Here is a 21,843-nt window from a genome sequence, read left to right as displayed (position 1 = left end):
AAAAACCCTTTCTCATTGGCAAAGATTTGCCAAGAAACGTCACAGTCCTGCAGTCAAAACATAATTGTTATGTTGTATATGAGCCTCCGTACAACAGTCTAATTCACGGTGCCATGCTTGTACACACAAGCACTACACGATCGTCAGATTAGAAATAGGATTTTGAAATAAAGCGTACAACATAACCCCAAATTAGCCTGGTAGGATTCGTAGATAAGTGATATTTTCGTCCCTCCAGTTTGATGTTGATTCGCGAACCACGTGAAGACATGCAATTTAACGAAGCCGTAAAGCTTGCTCAAGATCCTCTTAGTGGCTGTGTTGTCATTAGTGAGCATGTCCATCACCTAAGTCTACCACCTCGTTACGTTGGGAACATAAAAACCGGAGTAAAAGAAATTCTTAGGAAGCTTTTGGGCCGCTATAACAACAAGTAAGGAATTAACAACCATTTTTTATAATTGTTACAATTCATCATTACAATTCATCATGTAAATTATTGGACACACGCGCACTTGTAATTATCGCGAAACAGCTACTAATATACGCCTTGTACTTGTACTACAACGAGGTAAATGAATCTGGAGAAACTATCACACAGTAAATACACGCGTACCATGTATGGAGGGTCATGTGATGTGTTCCAGGGTGGTACTAATATACTACTCTCCCTATTACGCATGATGATTTCACCCAACTAGTACGTAAATGAGTTTGCGCGCTTAGAGCAGCAGACGACAACCGTTACCTAGCAATAACCGTGCCTGTAGCCTAACGTGATAGCTATATTCCCGTCGAACAGCATTAGGCTCTGTTCCATGGAGAATTCCGTGGTTGCACTGAACTAAACATTTCCCCACATTTCCCATTTCTACACTCACTTATAGCGTGTAGTAATAACGTTAGGCCATATGAGACACAGCTTGCCCCTAGAGCTGTATTAATAAGTAAGATTATGTAGAAAGCCTGCCTTCATTCAAGAGAATAAGGTTGAACGTTAGCATATTAGCACTATTTCGTAGGCCTGAAGTACCAGTACCTTCTTATGCCGCTAGTTCCCATGTCCGAACCGACCAATCTTTCACGAAGTCACTAACACTGTTCTCGAACTGCTACAGAGAAATATCAGTACAGTACCACCCTGGAACACATCACATGACCCTCCATACATGGTACGCGCGCACCCAATTGACATGAATCCTCCAGATTCATATACCTCGTTGTTGTACTACAACGGCTACAGGCTACAGGCACGGTTATTGCTAGGTAACGGTTGTCGTCTGCTGCTCTAAGCGCGCAAACTCATTTACGTACTAGTTGGGTGAAATCATCATGCGTAATAGGGAGAGTAGTATAAAAGTACCACCCTGGAACACATCACATGACCCTCCATACATGGTACGCGCGTATGCGCTTATTTACTGTGTGATAGTTTCTCCAGATTCATTTACCTCGTTGTTGTACTATAGTACAGGTATCACACCCCAATTAATTGCTCCCATTGACTTACACACTAAACTCGTCACTTTCCAAGGCTGATAGAGCATAGATAGAGATTTTCAACTGACATGCCTTACCCACCATATGATAGCTAATGGCTTGGGCTATCATAAACCATTCAACTTCTGCCACCATGATGGATTAGATTTTGAGCTCGAATAGCTCAAAGTTTATCATAGTGCTCCCCAACCCATCTGCCGCTGCCGAATCGTCTTGCTTCACCCAGGATTATCTCAAAACACTGTAAATCACCTTCAGTCCTCCAGATTTTTAGACCATCAGTAGTTCATTTCATCCTCTTCAACATCCACGCATCAAAAAGAATGGCCGGTAAATGCCCAAAAAATCAATACAGTACAGTATAGGTTACTTTGGCCCTTTGGGGCTACTTTCCGACGGTTAACCTCTCAGGCGGACGTTTATCTATTCTAATTGTGGTGTAATACCTGCATAGAACGACTGACTGAATATAAATGCTGCCAAACATTAGTAGTAACACTAGTCACAGCTAGAGTTAAATGATTGTCCAACACAACAGCCTGCTTATCCAATATAATTATAAATAACAAATTATCAATCAAATCATTTGTTGGATGGATTTAATTAAACAAGGGCCAGCTCATTCTAGCACAAAATATTAATTGAAAATGCTTGCCACATACCTGGAGGCTGGACTTTTTATTTCCAATCATTTTATAACCTACTATTTGCCTCACTTCCCATTAGAATATTGGAAAGCATTACCAATTAACAATTTACGAAATCATTTGGCTATTTACCCAGTAGGTACTAATTTAGTACCCCCCCCCCGCCCTTCCGAACAGTGCAGACTACTGTGTAGAGTAGTGAGAGATGGAAGGAAAAGCAATGAGAAGTACACAGTTTGAAGGTCTATGCTTTACTGACTGTATTTTCTTCATTCTGTTCATCACTACAGGTAGCATACTCCCATTAAAAGTCCCATTGATTACATACTAAATCAAAAAAGTAATATGGTCTCTGAGGCTAGATAGAAGTTAATCCTAACTAGCTAAACACTACCCATCACTGGATAGCTGACAAGTTGGCCTTTCACGGCACCATCAATTTCCTGTATCATGACCATGCAGATTTTTTGCTATCAGAGCCTGAAGTTTTTGTCACTTGTAAACAATCCTCTACACTCAGTAGTAAACAAATTTTCATACGCTGCATCTGGGAGGCCTAAAGGGGTCTAAAATTGCCTCAATTGACCCAATTTTTACACCACATGTATATACTTCCATTCATGCTCTTCCACATGCAAGCCACAAATAAACAGATCCTGATTGATAACATATCAAAAAAGATGTTCTCCTACTGCACTCTGGCACTTTTCCTGGAGGGGAACATTCGGGCGGATTGATACAGACTCTAATAGGGGTATGCCACCTACAGCAGTGAAAGTGCAGGTTACATAATATTACTTTAAAACATCTCATACAGTGGCATGCAATACAATACAACTACTCTTCATAAAAGTAAATAGATTTCCTAACCCTTCAACTGCAATAAATTGTACGGACTCCTGCCATCTATGCCAGCATTATGTTTACCCACCCAGGATATATTAGCATTAGCATTATGCCCCTCCTTAAGCTCATGCCTCTTTACAAAGTGTCGGTTACCCTCCATTTCAGAATTGTTGAAAATTTGGCTATGTAAAGAACTAAATATACAGTATGATCAATATGTGTTCAACATTTCTGCTTCATGTAATAGAAATACATTCCAGGGCAAAAATGGTATAAACATTTTGTATTTCTATATTGAAACTAATGAATTTTGCTGATATCATAAACCTCTGGGCATTCAGTATCATCATGGGTACTACAAAACAGCTACAGTAAGATATAATCTATGATCAGTGATACAATACCTAGCTAATATTCTTGTATTGGATATAGTTTTTGTGTGGTTAAATTATTTTAATTTTTTTATATATGATTTTATCCACCTACATTGAAAGACTACCTAGAAAATTCACCAAAGATAAAGTGATAATCCCAGAAAGACCATGGGCCTCTCTGATATGCTGGCAACACAAATAGTGATGGTAGCTCTTTTTTATTTTATTTCTCAGTGTGGATGGCATTTTGCTCGCTTACAGCAACATCAAGTTAACACAGAGGAATGCTGTTCTTCTCTACGACGATGTCGACATGCACATGGATGTGCGGTATGATGCTGTCATCTTTAGAGTAGTCCCTGGTTCTTTGCTTAAGGTAGGTCAACTTGTGAAATTTGCAGAAACCTTGTATGTTTTTCTTTTATCTCACATTCAATTTTAAAATGGGTGAGTTTCTGTAGTGGAACACTTGAACCTCTAGTTACATGACATGTATGTTCATACTAACATTATTTCTGCTTTCCATTTTTTAGTGCAAGATTAATGAAGTGTCAGCGGCACACATCAGTTGCTTGACTCACAAGATAATTAACATAACAGTAGAGCTACCAGACATAAACTTTGACCTCCATGATCCCAAAGGCCTGGAACTTGTCTGTAGGTTGAAGAAAGTAGAATATCAGAAGGGCATGCTTGGATTATCTGCAGAGTTAACAGAGGACAGGTGATTTTATAGAAAGTTGTTATTCAATGGAATATTAAAGTGAGAGCAGAATTCAGAGGAAATTCTTCTTCCTTTTTTTTGGTGGGTGTGGGGGGGGGGGTGATGAAAGAGAAACATATTCTACTCATCCAAGTGAAATTTGCATTTAGTTGCTACGTATTTCTTTTTCAAGATAACAACATTTTAACTTGACATTGTTTTGTACCAAAAGTGAACTTAATGAAACAGGTGTTAATGTTATTGATGCACACACTGACAAATTTGTTTTCATGTCTCTCTTGAAAAGTCTTCATCTGATGTTTTTTCTTCAAAGTTGATATGCAATAACACTACAGTCATTGAGGAATTGATAACTTCACATCACATCCCCCAAAAGCAATGTTGGATCCTTGTCCAATCCAAATTCAAAAAACAATAAAGTGATGGCATAAGGAGAAACCGTGCATTTTGTTTCAGGGTATGAAAACTATCGCATCACACCTGATTGGCTTTCAATTTCAACTGTTTCACATATTGTGACAATTTCAAGTTTGAAATTACTGTCGAAAAATATCCCGAAAATTCAATAAAGGATATTTTGTATATCTTTTCCTCTCATGAGTCAAAATTGAATCTTCCTCTGTAATATCCTTTTATATCTATGCTTTTAATATATGATAGTCATTTCGAGCAATTTTCGGAATGCCAACCCCACCTCCACCCCCCCCCCCCCTCTCCTCTACTTTTAGTCCACATGTTCTGTTAATAAGTTGGTAATAGTTATTGTTTTATCTTTTAAATGTTCAGTTTGAACACCCTTCAAGAACTCTGCATCAATGATGATGGGTCAAAGGGACATGGAGCAAAACACAAGAAGAAACAGAAGAGACAAAAAAACAAAAGTTCAAGGTCATCAGATACGGCTGATCCAGGCTCTGTCGGCTTATCTGACGAGGGTAAAGAAGGAAGCGAGACATATAAAGATGGACCCAAGGAACCCGGAGATGCCATCATCAATGATGATTGGTCAAAGGAACATGCAACAAAACACAAGAAGAAACAGAAGAGACAAGCAAACAAAAGTTCAAGGTCATCAGATTTGGATGATCCGGGCTCTGTCGGCTTATCTGACGAGGGTAAAGAAGGAAGCGAGACAATGGAAGATGGACCCAAGGAACCTGAAGATGCCATCATCAATGATGATAGGAGACATGGAACAAAACACAAGAAGAAACAGAAGAGATTAACAAACAAAAGTTCAAGGTCATCAGATGTGGATGATCCGGGCTCTGTCGGCTTATCTGACGAGGGTAAAGAAGGAAGCGAAACAAACGAAGATGGACCCAAGGAACCCGGAGATGCCATCATCAATGATGATAGGAGACATGGAACAAAACACAAGAAGAAACAGAAGAGATTAACAAACAAAAGTTCAAGGTCATCAGATGTGGATGATCCGGGCTCTGTCGGCTTATCTGACAAGGGTAAAGAAGGAAGCGAAACAAACGAAGATGGACCCAAGGAACCCGGAGATGCCATCATCAATGATGATTGGTCAAAGGGACATGGAGCAAAACACAAGAAGAAACAGAAGAGACAAGCAAACAAAAGTTCAAGGTCATCAGATTTGGATGATCCGGGCTCTGTCGGCTTATCTGACGAGGGTAAAGAAGGAAGCGAGACAATGGAAGATGGACCCAAGGAACGTGGAGATGCCATCATCAATGATGATGGGTCAAAGGGACATGGAAGAAAACACAAGAAGAAACAGAAGAGACAAATAGACAAAAATTCAGGGTCATCAGATGTGGATGTTGCGAGCATCACGGAAACTTTCAACGAAAACACAGGAGAGAACAGACGAAAACACAGGAAGGAGAGAAAACAAAGTGAAATAATGGAAGTAGTCGAACATGACTTAGATCTGCCTTCTCCGGATGAAATTGACGAGTTAATTCAAAAAAAGAAAACAAGGAAGAGGAAACAGGAGAGGTTACCTGTTGAGGGACAATTTGATTCAGGTAGTGTAGATTATGCAAGCACAGGAAATACATCATCTATCAAAAGAAAAAAGATTAAACACTAAAAAAACGAAAGTGTGCATGATGTTACCTTAAGGGATGCACTGTCTCTCAATCTGGATTTGGCTGAAACGTAAACGAAATATTCGCCGCATAAAAAAATAAGATCAACTGGAGAAAAAATTTTCTTCCATCATCTCAATTTGTGCAGATACCCTCAAGCCATGGTGAAAGAGGGAATTAGAATTACATTCTTTATTAACACTACTTCGAAACAAGGAGTTACTGTTCGTCTGAAACAGATCCTCAATTAAAGGCATTGAAGACTCACCCCAAACTGCCCCATCTGAAAAAGTTAACTTTCTGTTGCTTGCAAGTGACGTTTTGTTTGTGTCGCTACAAAATGCAGACAGTAATGAAACATATACCTTGTTATCTTTTATCTAAACCTGAGATGTCCATCGCTGCTATATACACTGTGTTGTGGGTATTGACCGTAGCTGTATGTACTGACTGTACACTAGTGTAATTACCGACGGTAGCAAGCTGTGTGTTTATTTTCTGGGATCGATGGTGGTGTCTTACACTTCTGTTACACCTCATTCGAAACTAGGTCAGATTACCGGCATTAGACGTTTCTTTGTGCGCGAGTCTTCACACCCTTTAAAGACACCACTAATGTAAGGAGGATGACAGGAGGAAGTAGAATTTTAATCAACTTGATACCCAAGACTCTAGAGAGGAAATAAGAGCTGGGATGTTGTTGTTACTTTGACTTGTGTATTCAAAGTGCCTGGTCACTCACTGCTATACAATAATAATTATACAACAGGTGTCTATAAATAAACATACCGCCAGAGGAAGATGAAGGTGGGGGGGTAGGGGGGGGCCAGAGGCAATTAGTATTAGTTACACTCATGAAGTTCTACAATTACAATAACAGGATGTAGTGAGGGGTCACTTATGCCTGGGAATATCGCTTGATCAAGTTTTACATGAAATAAATACAGTATGTTACAAGAAATGAAGTTCTGGAATATGCAGTGGGACCAGCAAAACAAAATTAATGTAAAGTGGGTAAAGGGGTAAATAAAGTTGGAATTGATTGATGACTTTGTTCAGGATTGTTTATGGTTGCATCGAACTGCACAGTTATAAGTTATAAAAGATTACAAGACATATCTCCATTTTATCCTGCATCGGTTGTACACTGAAAGAGCGTCGTTTTATTACGGCACTCGTCTTATAGTTGGTCGATAACTTGATCTTCCCTAACAGTGGGTCAAACCTTTCAGAATGTTGAAGAATATTAAGTTATAATTTGTATTTCCTGTCATTGGATTTGGAAAGATGTTAAACTGAAAAGAAATAAGTTACTATCTCAAAATTCTGGAATTTTTGTTCGATCGATATTTGTAAGGAGAACGGTCTCATCAATTGTCCACAAGATGTACCACCTCTCCCGTTCAAATTTGATCTATTACTCCTCATTGGTAGTGATATTCTAAATGTGTAACACTTAAAAAATGAAAATCATGTACTGATTGAGAAAACAACACAAAATCATTGACATTACGCAACAGAATTGCAACAAGATTCCTTCATATCTTGCAATTTTTAAGATCTTTTAGATAAAAGTTCTTTACAAATCATCATTAAGTAAGTTTGTATAAAGAAAGGCAGTTAAGCTGGCATTATTATATATTATATAAATATCCAAAGATGTTCTTCCTTGTGAAGGATATGCATAGAAACGGTGTTCTGTTGTGCATGGAAATGTACTTTCTATGGGATATATTAAAGGCATTGAAGACTCGCCCCGAACAGCGTGACGCCATCTTTAAAAAGTTCACTTTCCGTTGCTTGCAAGTGAAGTTTTTCTCTTGTCGCTACAAAATCCAGACAGTAATGAAACGTGATACCTTGTTATCTTTAGCTGGCCTGAGATGTCCATCTCTGTATTGTTTGTACACTGTACTGTGGGTATTGACTGCAGCTGTATGTACTGACCGTACACTAGTGTCTAATTACAGACGGTAGCAAGCTGTGCGTGTATTTTCTGGGATCGATGGTGGTGTCTTACACTTCTGTTACAACTCATTCGAAACTAAGTCAGATTACCAGCATTAGACGTTTCTTTTTTTCGGGAGTCTTCACACCCTTTAAGCCAAACTATGATAATTAAGTGCTATCATCCAGAGAGGGATACATGCTGTGAAATCTTTCTATTCCCAGATTTGCTACTTAGCTGCTTGCAGGTTTTTCATGCAATTACGAAGTGCTTTTGTTTCCATTACAATTCACAGCAAGTCATTCATTCACCAAACCATATGTATGGTATGAAAAATTTAAAAAAAAAAATGAAATTTATAGAGTCAAAATGAAACAAGAACCAAAAAATAACAACAAGTAATAGTTTGTCATTTTTGTAAATTTTTTTTTTACCGAACTTTGTTGAACATCTCACATTCATGTATCCTAGTAGTTTTATTTACACGGGGTCAAAATGATAGTAGAAAAGAAGAAAAAAACAGATCTAGATTATGACATTCCTTTTAAGGTTAAATAAAATAAGAGGATAAAAGAGATTGTAAGTTATGGTCACCGATACTACCTCCAAATATGCTAGAAAAGTCAGATAATAATTGTCACTCGAGTCAAAACGTCAAGCCTTCAGAATAATCGCAGTCTCATTCCTTCTGTGAGATATAACTGCTCTCTAATTTAGCAGTGATTAATTCTTTTGTGAATAGTTGTGGTGCAGAGTGGGGGAGAACAAAACCTGCAGGAAAATAGTTTTAAAAATTTTTGGCTGTTGTCGTGCTAAAATCCAGAGACAATATGAATGACCCATCATACATTTAGAAGCACTGTTTTAGAACTTCCACTGGTTTAAGACTGAAAATGCTACTAGAAAAGATTGTCAAATTAATTAACACTCTGTCCAATCAATGTAAAAATAATAAATGAATGCTATTATGGTTAACTGTGGATACCCTACGGCAAACACAGTTTATATTCATTGTGAAGATTAGCCCCCTGTGATCGAGATGTTCAGAATGTCTTGAACAGAAACGGATGATACTGTAATACAGGGATGAGCCTGGGGCAAAAAGAAATCACAGAACTTTGCAAAAATTGAGGTATAGGCTCCAGTTTGCGAATGCTACAGTGTGTTTAGGATAATAGTTTTTTGTGCCCGAGGTAGAACAGAAATCACGGATATTCCGCAAATTCGCGGAAAAAGCTCATGCCTGGTAATAGCAAAATAACAACAACCCGGAAGGATTATTTTTTTTCCAGAAACCTAAGACTGAATTTGCCTCCAATTCTCTGTCGTGCTCCCCAACAATCTCAGTAGAAACGTCCGCGATTTCGACCTCGTCCTTTGTTCCTGTTGTAATTGCCATAGTTGGCTGCAAAGAAAGATGAAGGTTGAAAAATGCATTATTCAATACTTAAACGAAAACATGGCATTAATATCCATGGTGGTAGTTAGAATGTGGTGGAGCTTTGTCAAATTTATTACTGAACTCAATTCTCTAGCGTGTTCTGATGAAAGAGGTAACACATTATGTGGAATTATCTGGAGGCAGACATATTGTCGCTCTTCTAGGGGAGGATGTCAATGTGCAAAACTATCAGTTTCCACCCCCGGCTATTTGATCATAACTAATAATTGCCAAAATAAACCATTCACAACTCCAGATAATCAAACGTAGTCAGTTATCAGTGATGTCATCACAGCAAACATTCTTAAACTGTTTCCTCTTCTCACCAATATACTTGACACCAATACTTGACTTCTTTTGGAATTAATCGAATGCAAATTTCTTTTCTTTGTAAATATCATAAATAGATAAATGATTTGCAAATCATTTCAGAGAATAAAAACAAATTGCTGGTTTAACTGGAATAAAGATGTCATTCACACTGGTGTTGCCAGATACATTATGGCTGCAAGTCTCTGGAAATGTTTAAATTTAAATTCTTTTCAGCTCAGATTTTGATTATTCAGCAATATGAACTGCCTACCCACCCATTATTAACCCCCCCCCCCCCTTCCACACACACACAAATACTGCACCTCAACCAATCCTTTCCTCCTGTGGCCCACTGTCCACTAAAACGTCACTTACATGATCCCCAGTTGCCATAATTAGCGTCTCCCCCGGTCGGTGCTCGGCCAGCTTTGTTGCTGTATTTTCCTCCTGGAGGACTGTACGGGGTACCTCTTGATTTCTTGCCGCCAGCAGCAACTTTTTTGTCAGATTCAAAAGTTATCGGAGTAATGTGTGGCCTCTTTTTCCTGTCAAATAGTTTAAACAAAATAGAGATGTCATTCAATTTATCTAATCTTATTATTTTCATATGAAAAGAGTTGCAAACTATTAACAGACTCACACATAGATACAGACAGGCAATCCACTCATGTTATTCAGTGAGCAAAGGAAAGAAAAGCAAGAACCTGAAAGCAAAGTCAATATTTTAGTGATGTAAACTATTAAATCTAAATATTTTAAACAGGTATGCAGGTCTAGCAAATATACAAAGGAAGCCAACACATCTTTACCTTTCTGTTGCTCTTTCTATTGTGTGCAAAGCTATCAATAAAAAGTGACTGGGTGAGCCATCAACTTAATCCCTTTCTTTCTTTGTCCTTTTGTATCATCTTACGGAAATGAATTTTCAGTTTGGCTTGATACTCACAAAGTCTTATACAATATCTTACTTTTGGCCATAACTGACCACCAGCCCCCACTCCTCCCATTTGCAGAATTACCACGAATGAAACATAGGTATACGCCTGCATCAACCATTGCAATACTTACGCTGTTTCTGGGCTGGTAGCCACGCCTTGCTTCTGAATTGGTTTCCAAGAGAGAACGATGTTGCTCTTGTATGATGGTGGGTTATGCATCAAATCCTGAAAAACGATAAATAAACATTGAACTTGAGAGCAAGGGTGCAGCCATGAACTGGAAGTGTTCATCTTATCCTGTTACGACTCGACTATGAAAGGAGAGGTACTGGTGTATTCTATATCCCAGCAACAGAACAAGTTAGAGAGGATGGGAGATAAACCAATGAAGTTTCTTGAAGTTCCTATGTTTAACAATTTGAAACTTCAGATCACATTAGTGCTGCTCTCAACCACCTCCCCCCCCCCCCCAAAAAAAACATTTATATTAGATCAAAGTTTACTACCTTATGGAAGTAACTGGAACATTTTCAACAGGGCCCCATCCCCAACCCCCCAAATTTCACAATAATATATAATAATAATAAATACCATATATTAAAGTGCTGTTATCATGAAATAAAACATGCTCAAGAGCACTGTACAAAAGAACCAATACCTTGAATATAAAATTACCAAACTTAAGAAAACCTTAAAGTAATAACAACAGCAATAAAAGTAGAAGTAAAACATGCTCAAGAGCACTGTACAAAAGAACCAAATCTTGGAATATAAAATTACCAAACATAAGAAAACCTAAAAGTAATAACAACAGCAGTAAAAGTAGAAGTAAAACATGCTCAAGAGGACTGCACAAAAGAACCAAAACCTGGAATATAAAAATACCAAACTTAAGAAAACCTAAAAGTAAACAATAATAACTTCTGCACAAACTGCAATTCCAACACCATTGCGACTCGTACCCACTGCCCTTCCCATCCTTATCTGATACTAAATGTAAATGTAACTGCAATACGACGGAAGAAACCCTCCGATTCTGGTGCTTGTTGATCTGATACTCGCTATAAATTTATCATACATCTTTCAATGTTTAAATATCCTTTGAATTGATGCACTGTCTGAAGAATTACCTTGATTAAAGTGTTGATATTGGATGTGATCCTCAGAGCGACAACCTTAATTTTATTCTCTTCTGTTTTAAGTTGCGCTCCTGCTTTTCCTTTCAAAGCTAGCCTCAATTGCTTCATGGAACTCTGAACACCTCTAGCAAAATACTGCAATCTGTGAGAAAAGCAAAACAAAAAAGAAATCTTTGTTGAGAAAATGGAGATTTGAGAAGGCTCAGTGCAGCATTTTGACTTTGTCTGCTTTCAACAACAATAGGATCTTGGTTCACAAGGAACCAGATTCGCAACTAACGGATCCTGGGTTTTGAGATCAGAAACAACCAGTTTCTGATCACAGCTCCTGAGGAACCAGAGGGCTTGTTTGGAGGTTATTTACATCAAATTGAATAATTCAAATTGCATTGTAAATAAATACCTCAAATAGGTGGACATTCGATTGATTGGTACCGCACATTCGATTGATCGGTACAGCACATTCGATTGATCAGTATCGCACATTTTAATGATCGGTACCGCTTATTCGATTTATCGGTACCGCACATTCGATTGTTCAGTACCGCACATTCGATTATTCGGTACCGCACATTCGACTGATCCGTACCGAACATTCGATTGATTCGTATCCCAAACTGATGGATCGGTATCACCCTCTATCACTTTGGAGTTATTGAAATAAAATACAAAACAGTGGTGGGCCTCTGATCCACCCAAAGTAGGTGCTCTTCTTCACCAAACCTAGACTCCTCTAGTGCTAGAATTTAATTTGACTACCAGATTTGCTGTTCAGACGACCAACTAGAAGGGACCTGCTTTTCCAAGGGTGAGAACTAGATTTTTTTTTTTTTTTTACAAATTTGTCTTGCTTATTGAAGTAGTGCCAAACTAACCTTATTCTGAAATCTTTCAATCTATCAGCATTTTCCTCAGCTGCCAGGAAGTCAGGCTGCTTCCTGACTAAACAATGGAATGCATGCATGAGACACTCGACGACAGAGAACTGTAGCTGTGGGTCCTCCTCATTCTCCTGCGTCTGCTCTGTGTCGTCCTCTGTACCGGGAGGTGGGAGAGGCATATATACCTACACAACAACAGAAATGGATATGGTACAGTATATAATATAAATATATATACAAATGTCAAATACGTGATAAGGTGCTGTGGCCGAGTGAATAAAGGCCGTGGCACTTTGAAGCAAAGAGGCTTAGCAATCAGGAGGTTCGGGGTTCGATACCCGGCCCAGTCATAGTAAAGTGGGTTATTCAACCAAGAGCAATCTACGGTTTTCCCCATCTGAAACGACTTTCCAAATTGAAAAAGATTCCAAATTTGAGTTAAAATGTTGAATTGGAACCCACCTGCGGTGTAAGTTGTAATCCATAAGCCATTGCGGGTTTCTCCCACATTTGTGGTCGCACAAGTGTCGTAAAACTAGCTGCTGATTATTATATATACAGAGCTATCATCCGACCTTTATAGCTAACCGACAATCAACATGTCGACGTCAATCCATTGTTCCATAAACTGCACTAGACTCAAGGAAGAAGAGTTCTTAATTATCATCTATATAAAAAAAACAGAACAACCATATACGACATCCAACATCACTTTGACCCTGAAAAAGTTTTCTCCTTGGAAAAATCTTTTCTAGAAAATTAAGAATAATGACATATAATGATTCTGTCTCGTGTCATCATCCTTGAAACACTCACCAGTAGGCCGTTGTACACATTCACAATGTGTGGTTCGACAGAGACCTCCCCACAATGCACCGCCATTTCTGAGAAGTACTTAAGAATTTCCAGGTGTGTACCACTCCTGTCTTCTTTCCCTTCTTCTGCAGATACCACTGCTGCTGTTGGTTTCTCATCTTTCTTCTTCTCCTTCTCCTCCTTCTCCTCTGCCTCTGGTGACTCCTTGTCCCCCTCCCCCTTTGCTTCCTCCTCCTCACCTTCCTTCTTTTCCTCCTCCTTCTCCTCAGTTTCTCCTGCTTTGGCCCCGTTTGATTTCTTCTCCGTCACCGCTGGCTTGATCTCTTCCAAGACGGGAATAACTTTTTCACAGAGGTACAGAACAAATTGCGTTGACGGTACATTTTTCTGGACGGAAGGAAGTGAAGATGGCTTTCAAATTTTGCAATCTCTGATTAAAAAAGAGAAACTTTGAAACCACTAAATAAAAAATAAAAACGTTCAGAATTTCTTTTGGTGGATATAGCCTGAATGCCAAAAGATTAAAAACAAGTCTCCAGTGGCAGATGATCCAAGATTTGTTTGAAGCACAACAAAAATTGGCTGCAAGCAAAATGTAAGGAAAATTTTTGAACCCACCGAGGTTCTGACATCAGACAATCCCTTTTATGCTTTTACAATAATATTTTATACTTATACAGGAAGGATATTATTTTACTTTAATAGTTGCATAAGAGTGCACGGCATAGTTAGTGATCACACTATGAGCTGTCTAGTCTAGGCCCGCTCGTGTGCACTACGTATAACTCGACCATGACAAATTATGGACAATGCATTACATACGATGGCTGCCCCTAAAAACTTCATGTTCTGTGTAGGTCTGTACTAGTCGCGCAAATGTTAGTTTTGGGGAGTTGGCAGGCATATTTGTATACGCATGAATATATACGTATATCTATATATGTTGTGAAACTCTCGGTCCATCAATATCCCGACACTGTGTTGAATTTATGTACAATGATAATGATGACAATATTCTGACGATATTCTTTTCCCAAGCAGGTGACACAAACAATGTTTTATGTTATTATTATTATTAATTTTTAAACACAGATGTGTGAAAATTTACAGAAGTCTGACAAATACAAAACCACGGAAATGTAATAAAATAATGTGGAGCTGAATTTAGTCCGTGTTTCCTGCAAAAAAAAAAGTCATGTCTGACTATTAAGAACTTACTGAAAATAGAGGTACGGCCTGCTTCAGACACTGAGTGAGTCTGTCCACTAGATCTGGTTCACTTGCCTGAAATTAAAAGTACAAAAAAACAGTCGAAAAATAAGAAAAAAGTATGTCAACCAAATGAAATACATGAACTGCTATAATGTAAAACGACTGAAACATAATACCAATATGATTTTCATTATAGACACACAGGCAGAGAAAACAGGAGATGGGAAATACAGAGGAGATGCCTTCCATCCCCTCCCACCAAACTTCCCCCCTCCCACCAACTTCCCACCAACTTCCCCCTCCCACCAACTTCCCCCTCCCACCAACTTCCCCCCTCCCACCAACTTCCCCCTCCCACCAACTTTCCCCTCCCCGATAACTAGGAATACACTCTACGACATTGTTCGACTTCCTAAGCTTGATATAGTGAATTCACAAAAGAGTACAAGAGAGGAATCGACTGATCAAGATTTAGTTGCATAACCCTCATACTCCTAAGAAAAATACAAAATATACAAAATAAAACATCTAAAATGTATTGGATGATACACATTAAAATACTCTTACTATGTATGTTACAAGACCAATCATTGCCTGCTTACTTGCAATAAGTTGGACACCTGCAATAAAAATTCTTCTGGGAAAAGGGTTCCAAAGCAATTCATTTAAGGGAATCTAGGTGGAAGGTTTCTTCCAAATTATTGCTCCACAATTGTAGGCAAAACACGACCAGGATCTGGGTTCATATCAGACCTCAATGAGTAGCACCTTCGACTGCATCACTGCTTGCATATAACATTTATCATTGCATCCTGCACCGACCGAGTAAGTATTGAATTATTCTGAACAACCCGGGAAACAGGGTATTTCAAGCTTACACGTCTCCTCTTATGAAATGCAGAATAACTTACGATGAAGTCACTCTGGAAATCGGCCTGTTCGACAACAAGCTCAACCAACTGTTGCCTCCCCTGGAGTGATTGCATCGTTTTGGTTCCAGACAGAATCTTCATAAAAGATATGAATTCTTCTCCAGTGACGTCGGATAAGACCTATAAAATGGAAAAACGATTACGATAATGAAAACAATTTCAAGACCAAAACTTGATCCGGATACTATAAGTATGATATGTGGGCCAGTCATTGATTAAACCAATCATAGCACTTGAGTTTTTACACATTCCATTATACAGAATTTCCTTTGTGCTTCTGTCAGGAGGGGAGGGTGGGGGGGAGGGGGAATGGAGGTGAAAACAATTCCTGATAGGTAAATAACACATATGGAGGTTTTCAGGAATTACTCTTGCAACAACAACACTACCTTAGGTAGATTTTTGTACCACTAACGAGCAAAATCAATTATCACAAATATCATATGAATGAAATTAATATTAATGAAATCAGGGAAGAAAGGGAAAAATCTACCTCTTTACACTTTTGTATTAGTACTTCCTCAACCTGTGGAGTTGTAATATCTTCTGGGAATGTCTTAATCCGGTTGCTTAGAAACTTGATCGCTCTGTCTCTGACGAGATCCTCTCCGGTTAAAATTTGATTGAACAGCCCTCCTAGAGTGTCTAAAATGGACCAACATAAAAAGGTTGTGAAGAAGACTCATGAGACATTAAAAGCAACATTTACCTGTCAAATTAGTACAACAATTATGTACACATGTTTTCAAATTAAGCCATTCTACAATTTTCTTCGATGTCATCTAAAGGGATGAACATTTACTACACATCGAGTAACACGATGACCGCTTTAAGAAATTCTGGACTTATGATTAAATCGATTGGCAAGTGACACACGAGGTGCTTTATAAAAAGATGAAAGTATTCCATGCAATTATTGCTGGTTTCCTGTTTCTGTCACTGATTGGTAAATAGCCATGAATCTGTGCAGTTATTAAGGCCACTTACACTTAATGAATTAATAAGCAGCGTAGGCATCTGGTAACTTAACAATGTACAGTATTATCAACAACTACCAATCTGAAGCCAAAACACAGGCAATGTAACCCCCAGCATGTTCACTACGTTAGCTTCACATAAAACTATTTGCGACACCACCGCATTCCATCCGCATGCTGCCAAGCTACTTTCCATGTAATGTTTCACACCATTAACAATGTCAAGCATTTTGTTTTTACCCAATTTGTATTTTTATGATCAGTGGCTGAATAAATATCTACCTATCTATCATATGTTGAATTGTTTCCCATCTTTGATTAGATATCATTGACTTACTTTCGGCATCTAATTTAAACAATGCCATGAGGGCGCTGTTCACTGTACTGGTGTCTTGTGGGTCATCGGACTGAAGGAGCTGTGTTAAGACATCAGCTATGTGGAAGTGATTGTCTGGCGAGGCTCGACAAAGGTTAGGCAACTCTTTGATAGCCTGTCGTCTGATCTGGAAGAAAAAAGGAGGTTGGAAAGACTTGTCAAGAGCATTTCTTTTACTTACTCAATACTCGATACAGAAGACTCAAGAAATTTTATATACCGTTTATATATTTCATGTATGATCTTTACGGCTGTGCATTTATGTTTAATGATCTAAACGTTTCAACGGCTGAATTTTTTGTTCGTTTGACCTCGACTTCCGTAAAAATCGAGCTACACGAAACATAGGGTCAATAATCCAATTTTACCCCTGATTGAAGTAGAAAAAGAAAAGAAAAAGTATAAAAAGTACTTTTCACTGCTTCATATTGTGCAGTAATTTTACCCCTCATTTTAAGCTATATGATAACTTCCTACAATAATACATATGTCATACCCCCGGCCCCACCCCCCAGCCCCACCCCCTGGGTACGCATTAGCAGCGAGATTCCCGGAATTTGATTTCAAATCTGGCATGTCAAAAGTTGCCAAGACGGGTTTTTTCCGCAATCAATTTCAGCACTCAAATTGAATTAAACAGACGTTTGGGCTGTGTAGCAATTGATGGCTAAACGATCACATTTGGAATAAATGTTTAGGAAAAAGACACTTGCGATTATTCTTTTTTAGTTATTCTGTATATAATCCATTATGGATCCAATTAATTTCCTTGTCAGTCTTTCCTTCTATGAAATAAGCGAATGTAAAAATAATAATTGTGCGAATTCTTTCAATATTAACGTTTGAATCACAAACTTATACAGTAGCTATAACGAGAGCAAAGCACATGCTATGGACTAACAAAGCTAGCTGCTTGATGACAACAAAGACATGTGCATTAGACAAACTATGTTTGCCTAAAATCTAGCCTAACCATCTGTTTATTTGCTGAAATTGTCACTCAGTTTTCATGCATTGAATGGCATTAAACTTGTCAATCAATTTTACACTTCCGTGATTTAGCAAAAGTGCCTCATTGATGCATAGTAAGTTCGTGATCGTTTAATCATCTAGCCTCATGGAATTATGCGTTAATTATCCTCAAAACAGGATTAAGTATATTTGTAACTTTCTTGTGTTTCTATATGGCGTGATTTTCAGGGTTGTAATTTAAGCAAGTTTTAACTCGTTGGTAATTGTTCTATTTAAGTATATTGCAAGTGTTGATCATTTCGGTACTCAAATGTTTAAACAATTAGAAGATAATTATAAACATTTATACTGAGTTCGTTGGTTTCAACGTTTACACGTGTAAACGGCACAGCCCTAACCATCTTCCATTGCATCGACTACAGCATTTCAAATAGGCAACTTAAGATCATTTCAATACTTTTTGTCATGTTCATGATGATCACCATCATTTAAGAAACGTGACAAATAAAAGTAGAACAAATTTCTTGGAGGAAATTCTTCAAATATGTGTCTTTGAAGAACTTTAACTTACAGAACTATCTTCATCTTCACATAAGTCCAGCTGAGCATGAATGGCTTTTTCTGATAGTGAAGGAAAATGCTTGAAGAACTTTGGTATAAACTGAGCAGCTAGGCGTTTCTCTGAAGATCCACCATCGACAGCAGACAAGATAGAGTTGTACGCAGATTCATGCTATTGGGGGGAAAAAAACAGCAAAATCATCACTAAAACATAAAGAGACATGAACTAAAGCCAGGTAACATCCTTAACATACTGTATACTAGGCAACAAGGCTTAAGCCAGCAAACTATTCAGCTGTCCATTGATACCCGACAAATAAACATTGCAAGTGGAGTTTGAAAAAATTATGTAGTGTATCATAAGACACTGATATAGATAGATGAAAACAAATGTGTTTACTTGCAAAGTATATAAAAACAATTTGCATGTAAGCCTCTAGGCTCTACCATGGCCTGAAGTTGTTACATGAAGAACTTAGCTATAGAAATACATTGCATTCCCCAAGGTCTAACTAAAAAGAAAGCATATTTGCTAAAACGACGGATCACATGATTTCTACGTTAGACAGAAAGAGTGTTCATTTAACCGGAGCCATGAAAACTTTACGTAGCCTAGTATTGCCTAATGAGTAAAGTTAGGGTAGGGCCTAACAACTAACAATTAGGCATATTACAAATAATAATAGTACTTGGCAGTTATTTTTACGATGGTTAAGATTAAGGGACCACAGTATGGGAGAAGCCTGCAAGGGCTCATCAATATCATTTAGGCCTATGTTACAAGGCCGTGGCTATTCTTACGACTAGTTGTAACAATTATTTATAACAAAGTGGCTATTCTTACGACTGTTGGTAAGAATAATTTCCGATTACGCATGCGCAGTTGCTATTTTTATGACAGGAGTACTATTTTTTACGACCAGGAGTAACAATAATTTCCGGTTAGGGTTAGTGTTAGGATTGGGGTTTAGGGTTAAAGTTAGGGTTACCCCTACTACATGCGCAGTTGCTTTATTTACTTTACTGCGCTTGAATTTGCCTTTGTCGTAAGAATAGTTTATAAATAATTGTTACGACTAGTCGTAAGAATAGCCACGGCCTATTTATAAACTATTCTTACGACATCGGCGAATTCTTGCGAATTAAAAGTAAATAAAGCAACTGCGCATGTAGTAGGGGTAACTCTAACCCTAACTCTTACCCTCAATCCAACCCTAACCTAACCGGAAATTATTGTTACAACTGGTCGTAAAAATAGTACTCCTAGTCGTAAAAATAGCAACTGCGCATGCGCAAAAGGGAATTATTGTTACGACTAGTCGTAAGAATAGCCACTTTGATGTTACAACTTACATGTCGGTTCTTCTTCTATTTTTCTTAGAGTACTTGATAATTGTAGGTTGAATTTGATGTTTGAAAAAAACAACTTGATCACATGATAGTTAGAAAGAGTCTTGGTTTATAACCTAACCTTACTTCATCTTACATTGAATTTTGATCTAGCCTAGGCCCAGTGCTTGGGCCTAGCCTAGGCTCAGTGTGTTATTTGCCTACACGTTAGGCTAAGCTAGGCAGCCTACATTTTGCCTGCGTATTATATGATTTGAGTTACCTCTCCGGCTTTATCCTTAGCATCCGCTAGAATGCCGTAATCTTTGTAGAGCTGTTCCACGGTGGCCATTGGAGTGTCAAAAGGGTGTCTAATGAAACATAAATTTGGAGATATATTGGGTACAGACAATATATACCGCTAGTGTAACGCTAACTTTTCTGTGTCACAGTCAAACAGTATATATGCGCCAGTGGTGCCCACGCTGAACATACAATAGAAATAGATACATGTAGAACACTCATTGAATAATACGATACGATAAGTTTGTGTGGCCTGCCGGAAGCTAGCAGTCATTAGAAGCAGCCACTTACACACAGACAAGGACGAAAGGACACTTCGATTTCACGGTTCCACTATCGGAAAAAAAACTAATTTCTTGACCAAAACTTATTTGTTTACCATTAACATTTTACCGGTATTTCAAATTCGAAAACATCCTAAATTCGAGCAAAACAGCCTCCTAACTATGTGTTTAGTTTTTCAAATTAAATAATTCGAGTTCTGGAGGGTCTGCTGTATACTGAGTCCCCAACTATAGCACGCTATCATGGGAAAGTTTCTTGAGATTGCGTAATCGACCTGCCTTGGTCGTAAAATGACCTCTTTTTGTCAATAAGTCTGCAACGCCTGCCACATTTTTCTTGCATGAGGATCTTTGAGTGAACGCTGTATGATTAACTACACTGTAGACATGAACATATTTCCACACAGTGTTTACACAAAGAGCCTAATGGTGCTAAGAAGCAATACAGGCTAATTGTAGAGCCTGAGGTCGATAATAGTTTACTATCGATAACGAACCTTCTACCTGCCAGGTATGTGGAATAAACTAGCGTCCCAATTATACATACAGTTTCAATATTTTGGAATAACTTAAGGACTCATCACGAATAGGATTTGAGTAGTCGCCAGCTTTAATCATTACCATCAGCTAGAATACCGTAATCTTGGTAGAGCTGTGCCAGAGAGACCCACTGGAGTGTCGAAAATGTATCAACTGAAACATCAATGGAGATCAAGTATAACGCTAATAACGTTTCTGTGTTGCAGTCGAATAGCATATGCAGGGAGCTGCTACTCTAACTGGCCATATGTGCGCTAGTTATGCCCACGCTGAACATACCATAGAAATGAAAGTATGGAGAACACTCATTGAATAATACTAGAACGACTAGTATAATGTGGCCTATCGGAAGCTAGCAGCCATTTGTAGCAGCAGACAATAACAAAAAAGGACACTATAACACACTAACGGTTTACCACAATAACGGACCCACGGGCAAATGAAAATGTTGATAGTTGTTGAAGATGTTGATTTTATTATTATGTTTTGGAAATAATTCTAGTTGTGAAGGTATTTGAGGGGCCTGAATAGTACCAGAAGAAAGACGAATCCTCCTCCTCCACTATATATATCGGTAACTTATTTCACTGACTTCTGGGACCTCGACATTTTCAAAAGCCAAATGTGAAAAAGACCCTAAAACTGCATGCCACAGTAATTAGAAGAGAGAGAGAGGGGGGGGGGGGGAGAGATCACTCATTAGCAGGCTCAAACGGAAACGAGCAATT

At 38.3% G+C, this 21,843-nt stretch overlaps 2 protein-coding genes across 4 annotated transcripts; one reads left to right on the top strand and one right to left on the bottom strand.

Moving 5' to 3' along the window:
* Window positions 1-96: 96 nt before the first annotated feature.
* LOC139969771 (uncharacterized) lies at window positions 97-8,864 on the top strand. 2 transcript variants are annotated; one of them, XM_071975024.1, is made up of 4 exons: window positions 97-433; window positions 3,602-3,743; window positions 3,901-4,091; window positions 4,878-8,864. In XM_071975024.1, the coding sequence occupies exons 1-4, from the start codon at window positions 243-245 to the stop codon at window positions 6,154-6,156; spliced, it is 1,803 nt and encodes a 600-aa protein (XP_071831125.1). In that variant the 5' UTR covers window positions 97-242; the 3' UTR covers window positions 6,157-8,864. The 2 variants fall into 2 exon arrangements, with proteins under 2 accessions (XP_071831125.1, XP_071831126.1); XM_071975025.1 differs by lacking the exon at window positions 97-433 and adding an exon at window positions 1,496-1,830.
* Window positions 8,508-20,481, bottom strand: LOC139969770 (apoptosis inhibitor 5-like). 2 transcript variants are annotated; one of them, XR_011793798.1, is made up of 13 exons: window positions 20,272-20,481; window positions 18,670-18,831; window positions 17,088-17,253; window positions 16,267-16,418; window positions 15,753-15,893; window positions 14,848-14,913; window positions 13,630-14,016; window positions 12,808-12,998; window positions 11,924-12,074; window positions 10,924-11,018; window positions 10,231-10,400; window positions 9,384-9,507; window positions 8,508-9,033 (listed from the first exon to the last, which is right to left on the bottom strand). XR_011793798.1 is itself a non-coding variant. In XM_071975023.1 (12 exons), exons 1-12 carry the CDS (start codon window positions 20,338-20,340, stop codon window positions 9,446-9,448), a joined length of 1,812 nt encoding a protein of 603 aa, XP_071831124.1. In that variant the 5' UTR covers window positions 20,341-20,481; the 3' UTR covers window positions 8,508-9,445. The 2 variants fall into 2 exon arrangements, 1 of the variants encoding a protein (XP_071831124.1); XM_071975023.1 differs by having other exon boundaries at window positions 8,508-9,507.
* Window positions 20,482-21,843: the final 1,362 nt, after the last annotated feature.

The sequence above is a fragment of the Apostichopus japonicus genome, chromosome 7 (assembly GCF_037975245.1).
Source record: "Apostichopus japonicus isolate 1M-3 chromosome 7, ASM3797524v1, whole genome shotgun sequence".
NCBI lineage: Eukaryota > Metazoa > Echinodermata > Holothuroidea > Aspidochirotida > Stichopodidae > Apostichopus > Apostichopus japonicus.
The sequence above is the reverse complement of the archived record's forward strand: the minus strand, read 5'-3'. Positions and strand labels throughout refer to the sequence as shown.